Here is an 8,501-nt window from a genome sequence, read left to right as displayed (position 1 = left end):
TATTGTAAAGTACCAGCTGAATGGTCTGCGGGTCAAGCCTATCACTTCTGTACCACTTCGATATTTTTCGCAATCCGGACATTAACAACACGCTTTAATATGGATTTTTTGCACTGCTCCAGTATTGTGAAAACCGGTGATTTTTTAAGAACTTGTGCATCACTTGTATAACGACCGCACTGTATTCGGCATGCGAACTCATCGAAGTGCACATATATAATAAGTAAAATGTTTGCTTGCAGAATAAATATGTTCCCTTGCGTATATTTATTCCAGTTCGTTGATCAGATTTATTTCTAAACTTGTCGAACGGAAAAAAACGAGTGTGCGACTATTAAATTCTGTATCCGGTGTTCCGCCATCCAAAATCTTATCGTAGTAAAAAAACGGAATTTCTACACTTATCTACACGCACTCTGTAGGTCATGCAAAAAGGCTATCCATTGTGCTAGCCGAACAGGCCCGAACTTATAAGGTAATCGCCGCTACTTCGGTATACGGTGCCATTTTTAGCCCCGCATGACTCACAAGTTTAATAATTTCTCGCTATAACATTTAATTTAAGTACGTCGTTCGAAAATCAATCGAAAAGGGTTTGGCATTGCGGTGATGTTCACTGTGACATTTTTCCAAGAAACATGTGATCCTTCTGGAACTGCGATGTCAAACTTGTGAAGGATATTAGCAAAAACCAGGAATAGTTCCATTAGAGCCAGTGATTCTCCAAGGCAAGCCCGTTTTCCTAAACATTATTTACAGACAAAATGTTGAACTTCATCTACAAAACCGAATTGATTACTACAGTTTGCCCTTCAAGGAAGATCGAGAGCAATAATAACAAATGCTTTGCTAAAGGAATAAAAATACGAATTGCGAAATATAATTTCCACCTACCGACTGAGAACTGGATTACGTGTGGAGATCTGTTAAATCTGCCGCTGTTATCCAGAAAACGCGACGGATCGAATGCCTCCGGGTCATTCCACAGCTTTGGATCGTGATGAATGGCATAGATGTTAGACATCAGGAGAGTATTAGCAGGAATACGGTAGCCGTTGATGTTCGTAGGTTCCATTGACCGATGCAGGACACCCAAGGGAACAATGGGATTAAGGCGCTGGATTTCCAAGATGGTTGCTTCAGTGTAGGGCAGATGACCTAATCGACACCTCGCACTGCTTATTCAGCACCCACATATTATATTGTACTACTAAACATCTGATGTTAGCGTGCAGTAATGATAAATGTTCAAATTTTAACGGATTCCTTTATTGCAAGAATGACCTTTATGCTCCAGGAGAATTGGTTCGTTCTTCGACGCAACTGTATCCAGCTCGTCTTGTACTCGTCTAAAAACTGCCGGGTTCTCGACCATAAATAGCAATCCAAATAAAATTGTGTTCGAAGTGGTTTCCGTTCCAGCTCCAAAAAGATCGGCAATGGAATGCAGGAGCTGTTCATCTAGCATGAACAGAATGAAATGCACATACTCGTACACCGTAGTGTAGTGGATTACACTGGCTTCGTTTACTAATAAAGTTATTGTACATCCATACTTATTGTTATTGTATATTCGTACGTACATCCATCCGTACGTACGAATTAAAATAAGCGCTGTACACATTAAAAGTTGGAAAGTTAGATCATTAAGACGAACGAAATAATTATTATGTTTTTTGTACATAGAAACAATACAGAGCTAGATCTCACAACCCAACGGTTTTTAGAAAGAATATATCTATATTAAAGTTACTGTACACAAGTATATAATGTTATATTTGTGTGCTAGTAATAATAAATATATGCGAACAATACTAGTATTGTTCGCACATTTTATCAGTACCGTACCATCGAAAGTGCTGTTGGCAACACCGCTTTCCCGTTGGCGACGCTGTTCGCTCAGAAACATGTTAACGTAGTCCATTTTGTCACCATTGTCCAGTGGGGATTTTTTTGCCTCGTCAATGACCGCTGCAATATGAGCATACCGAATCTGCGTAACTTCCAGTCGTTTCTTGTAGAGAGTTCGAAAAGGTGGCACGAATCGCAGAACAGGGAAAAGGTCCAGCATGCTGATCTGGTTGAACATCTGGACGAAGCTTCGTTCGTTGCGCAGAAGAGCACGGAAGTATTCATCGTCGTAGTTATAGCGTTTCCCAACTGCCGCTGCGCAAATAATATTGGAGATCGTGTTCGTCACCAAATGCAGGGGATCCGTCGGTTGACCCTGAGTGGCGGCGAGCGCTCTTACCAACCGGTCGGCTTCATCGAGAATTTGCTCCTGCAACCAGGATTTACCCATTCCTAAGTCGCGCAGTGTGGATAAGGCGAATCGTCGGTGCTCCTTCCACAAATTGCCGTCACTGAATATGAGTCCTAAATATTATAATAATATTTTTATATTTTATAATATTTTATTATTGTATAATATTTTAACTTAAAATATTCTGCAATAGTAAAATATGGTATGTTATTTTTAATTTTAATATTTTAAATAGGTGTGCGTACCTGTATTATTTCCAATCATCACGTCGGTGATTGTGTTTCTCGGGCGCCCGCTGGTTTCGTCTTGGCTGAAGGCCTTTTTTAGTAGTTCGTAGTCACTAAAGACTACCGCCACATCCGATCCCAGTTTTAGTCGAAGAATAGGTCCATAGCGCTGGGACATTTCCATCAATTTCAGGTGCGGCAGTTGACCGAGATGGAGAACGTTCCCAATTATGGGCCATGCTATATTATAGTTTATAATTATCATTTCACATACAGATATTATTATCGGTACACCCAATGCATAGCTTACAACTCAAGTTTAATACCGATTTGCGATTGGTTAGTTGCAGCGAAATTTTATTCCATTAAATCCAGAACAGTTTAGGGCACAAACGTAAGACGTTGCCTTCATTTTTCCCGAAGTGCAGCGTTATACACAGCCAACACTGCATAATGTCACGTAAGGTTTAACAAGGGGAAATACTAATTATATATAATAATATTATTCGATGGTCTACATTCCTCGTGAGATTTTTGCAAATTTATGCAACTAGTACGAGATCTTATTCAAAAAAGCACATGTTAAAGCTTATACCGGTAAACGGCGAAGGTGGAAGGCGCTGGTCCTTCCAAATCCGCAGTGAATTGAACATAATCGCCACCAAAAGCAGGATAATCAAGATACCAAGGAACCAAGCAATCATTTTTGTTAAACGAGATGCACAGCAGCAGATGAAATACGTTGAATTAATTCTGGATCTGGAGACTGCTGTTCGGTTCTCACGTCTTATCTATTGCTAACAAGCTAAAAAACTACTTAACTAACAGCAGGCAAAGCTGTTTTGAGTTTGCAACTATCGACTGGAGCTTACTGTTCTTTACGTATTAAATATTGTGATAGTAGCGTTAAATTATGGTAGCAGATGTCGCGCTGAAAAGCTTGACCTTTGTGTCTGACTTAAATCTTGACTTACAGATCTAAGTCATTTTCGCAAAACCACGATAAGCAAATGCGCCATATACAGTACATTAATGACAATCTGATCGCGGCTGTTAATCGAGGGTCAGTACACGTAATTTTGTCAAGCGGGAAAGATCAGGAAAATCAATTATAGCGTTCATAAAAATAATGCAATCAAAAAGTATTTACGCACGGTAGAACATGGCATCCAAATACATGTAAGAAAGATCGAAGCAGGGGCGTAATATGGGGGGTGCCAACCGGCAGTTTTTTGGAATTTGACTCCCCCATTTTGCCAAAGATTTTGCGCGAGGCAAAATTTTTTGATTTTAAAGGTGTTTGACACCTGGCAATTTTTTCAACATATAAACTGATAGATTTAAAATTTGCTCCCTGTCAATTTTGGGGGGGGGTTTCGGAAAAAAATTGCCCCCTGTCAAAGTTTGACACCCCCTTCTTCTTACTATATTACGCCCCTGGATTGAAGCACGTAAAAAAACAAATTGTAAGTACTTTACTGCATACATAGGCGGTCACTAACTGGCGACCTTTGAATTCTGCTGATACTGTCACGTGAAATCCTGAAGGTCGATTACAATCGAAAGAAAAGTGTGAGCTTTTGAAAATCAGACTTCCACCGAAACCACATAGGTATCTTAATGTCCTTCACATTAATTAACTTGACACATGATACAGGCATCTGTTCCGTTAAAAACACAATTGCAAACGAGATCCGGAAATTGTGATAACCGTTTAAAAAATCGGAAACACACAACCATCCGACAAAGATTACGGGCGAGGCTTGAAAATAAGTTTAACTGGATTAGGCATGATTGTATTATTTATCGTAACATTCTCTGATGAAACCGTTTCTCCATCCGGCACAATCAAATCAAATTTGTGAAGAATATTTCCAAATACCAAAAAGAGTTCCCACTGCGCCAAAGCCTCTCCTGGACAAGCGCGTTTTCCTGAAACATAACAGCGCCGTAAAGAAGACTAAGAACCCACGTAAACACATGTGAAGAAAATTCCTTACCAATAGAAAAACTAGCAACATACGGGGACTTATTGAATTTCCCATTCTCATCAATATGCCGCAGCGGATCGAATTTTTCCGGATTTATCCACAATGCTGGATCCTGGTTAGCGGCATAGAGATTTGAAACCAGGAGGGTGTCCGACGGAATATCGTAGCCATCGAATTTAACGGATTCTGTGGTGCGGTGAAAAAGTCCCAGTGGTGTTATGGCGTGCAGACGGAGTATTTCTGAAATGGTGGCGTCCATATATGCCAAGCGAGCTGAAAGAAGTCCTTGACAATCAGCATTCACTACTCGAGGCGGAAAGATTATAGTGGAAAAGGCACAAACTTTACTTACGCCGATGTTCCAAGCGAACCGGCTCATCTCGTCTGACCACTGTATCCAGCTCTTCCTGCAGCCTTCTTAAAACATCTGGATTTTCCACCATGCATATCAATCCCAAAAGAATCGTCGATGAAGTGGTCTCCGTTCCCGCTCCAAAAAGATCCATCACCGAGTACCGAAGCTGCTTGTCTGTAAAAAAATTAGGAGTAATTTTGCTGTTGTTTACATATTTTTTTTTTATATACAGTATTTACTGTATTTACTTATTTATCTGTAGTTCATTTACGCCAACGGTAAACTACCGACATGGTTCATTTTTCTCAGTATGACCTTTTCTGGTGTGAAAAGAAAACAGCTGAACACGTCATTACATTACCATCAAACGTGGTATCCCTCACGCCATTTTGCAGCTGTCGCTCTCGTTCACGAAGATACAAATTCACATAATCCATGCGTTCCGGATCACGTTGTCCGGCCATCTTGGACTCCTCAATGGCTTTGTCAATATGCGTCAATCGGATGTCCGTTACCTCCAGCCGCCTCTGGAAGACTTTACTGAAGGGCGGTACAAAGCGGAGAATGGGGAAGAGATCCAGTGGACTGATCTGGTTAAACTGCTGGGTGTAGAGGCGTTCATTTTGCAGCAGCGCCTGGAAGTACTCATCGTCATAGCTGTAACGTTTTCCCACTGCCGCTGCGCAGATGATGTTGGAGATGGCATTCGTCACCAAATGCGCCGGATCGACGGGCTGACCTTTGGTATCGGCAAAGGCCCTGATCAGTACATCTGTTTCATCCAGAATCTGTTCTTGCAACCACGATTTCCCCATGCCCAGTTGACGGAGAGCCGACATGGCGAAGCGGCGATGTTCTTTCCAAAGGTTTCCATCACACAGTACCAAACCTAAAATTTTCAGAACTCAAATGACACTTTGGCCATTTCGACGAGTTTAAATTACCGAATACCGAATGTTATTGTTAATTTACCATGATTTACGGTACGAGTGAACAGAACGGGAGTTTGTCACGTCGTAATCAGTACTTCGGTGCTGTCGGTTAGAGTAAATATTTTAAAATTGATTCAAAGCATGTAACTAATTTTTTAAGGATGTTACTAATTGATTACTAATTTTGTACTAGTTTGCCGCCGCACTTGCTCTTGTACTGCGAATGAAAATAAAAGCCATGACACAGATCGAATAGAATGCTCGTACCGTACGATGTGATGATATAATCAGCGATTGTTCCTCTTGGTCGAGCGCTGGCTTCTTCGAGACAGAACATCTTCTTAATATTTTCATAATTATTCAAAACAACAGCAGTATCCAGTCCCAGTTTCAGCCGGAATACGGGACCATACCGCTTGGACATTTCCGTCAGGGTGACATGGGCGACAGGTCCAAGTTCGAATGCGTTGCCCACGATCGGCCATTCTACAGTCAAAAAGCCGCGGCTTATATCATTAATTTGCAACGTATTCAAAACATAATAATGTCATGACAAAACTAATACAGATATTTCTGTATTAGAATTATTACAGATATTTTACAGATATTATAACAGGTATTATTAGAGATATTTTTGTATATTTATTGTTTCTTGGCAGCAGCATTTGAAATCTACGGACCCTGGGGAGATGGAACTAAAACGCTCGTCCGGAAAATAGGAAACGGAATTGCAACTGCTACCGGCCAAAAACGCGCAGAAGAGTTTTTTAGGCAGCGGCTTTCTATTCAAATGCAACGGGGAAACGCGATATGCGTGATGGGTACAATCCCCGAACAGGATAGCATAGAAGAAGTGTTTTTATTATAAATTATATTCTGCTTTGGTACTCAGTTTTGTACTAGCATTGTGATACTTATTAAAGGTCCTTCTACAGATATTTCACTACGGAAATTTATTAATACCGTCCTTGTACAGTGCAGATACTGTCGACATGGACCCTATTCTAAGTATTGCACTGCCTGCACAATGCCACAGTCTGATAACAAGAAAATCTACAAATTTCAATATTTGTGTATGCATTTAAATTTTACCTATGGCTGTTTTCCCTTACAACTAAACAATAATAAATTGTAATATTGATCGAGTTTCGAACAAGTGCGTAATACAGTCCGAACTAGTCGAGAGTACTTAACATATATATATCCATAAGCGAAAACCCAGGCAGATACAGAGTACAGCGACAATTACCCTGTATGTTGGTTAAATTAATAAAAAAATTTTATTATTCAAAGTCCCATACCTATCTTCCTAAATGTTATTCACACTATCAATTGCAAATACGTATTAACCCAACAGTACTTGTATTAGGCCCTCAGGAATAGTGGAACTGCATAATAAATAATTATCGAAGATTATGGATGAAAATACAATAGCTACAAGCGTTACATACGCTGCAGGACGTGCTTATTTTGAAAATTCAGCGCTGCACTCTGGCAAGACTGCACTTATCCTCCATAAAAAAGATAAGTGGAGAGCCTCCACTGGAGACCTAATAAAAATTACTGAGCAATAATATAGAAAGGAACACAAATATTCTTAAATGATTAAGTACTATCAAGACCTTCCGGCTTCCAGGCACCAAAGTGATACACTCGTCCAGCGAAGGCAGTTGGCCAACTTACTTGTGGGTGGACCAGGCGGCAAATTTTTCCGCTTCCGTCGTTCATTCCATAAGAATAAGACTGCCAACATAAGCAAGGCAACCGCAAAAATGGTGACTGCTGGCATTTCCTTGTAATTTGATCCCCTATAATGCTGTAGTCCCTTTTCAAACGAAGGCTTCCGGAAGTGTGACTGCAATGCAAATTGCAAAAGTTTCAACTCGTACTATTCACAGCCTATTCGCGAAATCAATACTTTATACGTAAAAAGTTAATCCGTAAACCCAGAAGTTTTTACGGTTGTTTTACGTTTTACGGTGTTGTGCGATTTCGAATGCACGCCGGCTCGACTTATATATATTGTAGCAGCCGGTTCGCACTTTGCAGCTACTTCTACTCGTAGTAGGTACAAAACCCGCATATTTTCGTTGATACCCATAAACCGCATGATATCATTTCACGGAAACGTGAGAAGGAGAACCAGACGGTCAATATGAATGGCGTGCTATGCGCATGGAGATCAAGCCGTAACAGTCTATTACCGTAAAATGTGCACGTGATATTAAGGCGCCCATTCCTTACAGTGCGTACACATAACTATTAAACACAACGATAATTATTACAGGTGCATATCATTATAATTAATTTTTTTTATTATACATAGTATGTCGCTATAACGCAGCACAAGTACTGTACAATGTGTACATACTAACCGACTACGTACGTATACTCGTATATTGTAGTACACACTGTCCGAGAGTACAGATTGTAGACGTCCATTAAAAATAATGGCTTGATGGAATTCTGAGCACGCCTTCGGCCTTGATAAAAGTCCTCACTTTGAGCACTTTACACTATAAAGGCAGGTGTTTTTTATGAAGCAAATTCCAAGAAGCAAACTCAAAGAGCAGTCGACGCAGCTGAAAAATGTACAAAATGAAAATAATGCAAAAACGGTGCAGTTTCACCAAGCAGTACAGAAGGGCACATTGCTCACTGCTACGGTTTTGGGCACGTACGACGTTTGTGCAGATGCACCCGACACTCGGCAGGGCATTGGTCATTAGACTC

General features: G+C 40.5%; 1 protein-coding gene across 1 annotated transcript; it reads right to left on the bottom strand.

Annotated features, from left to right (window-relative positions):
* Positions 1-324: 324 nt before the first annotated feature.
* On the bottom strand, positions 325-7,827 carry LOC129594764 (uncharacterized). Its single transcript, XM_055491554.1, has 12 exons — positions 7,452-7,827; positions 6,036-6,254; positions 5,198-5,725; positions 4,834-5,010; positions 4,491-4,754; positions 4,245-4,422; positions 3,086-3,276; positions 2,509-2,730; positions 1,849-2,376; positions 1,285-1,461; positions 895-1,158; positions 325-742 (listed from the first exon to the last, which is right to left on the bottom strand). Exons 1-12 carry the CDS (start codon positions 7,555-7,557, stop codon positions 561-563), a joined length of 3,036 nt encoding a protein of 1,011 aa, XP_055347529.1. The 5' UTR covers positions 7,558-7,827; the 3' UTR covers positions 325-560.
* Positions 7,828-8,501: the final 674 nt, after the last annotated feature.

The sequence above is a fragment of the Paramacrobiotus metropolitanus genome, unplaced genomic scaffold (genome assembly GCF_019649055.1).
Source record: "Paramacrobiotus metropolitanus isolate TYO unplaced genomic scaffold, Prichtersi_v1.0 Parri_scaffold0000071, whole genome shotgun sequence".
Taxonomy (NCBI): domain Eukaryota; kingdom Metazoa; phylum Tardigrada; class Eutardigrada; order Parachela; family Macrobiotidae; genus Paramacrobiotus; species Paramacrobiotus metropolitanus.
The sequence above is the reverse complement of the archived record's forward strand: the minus strand, read 5'-3'. Positions and strand labels throughout refer to the sequence as shown.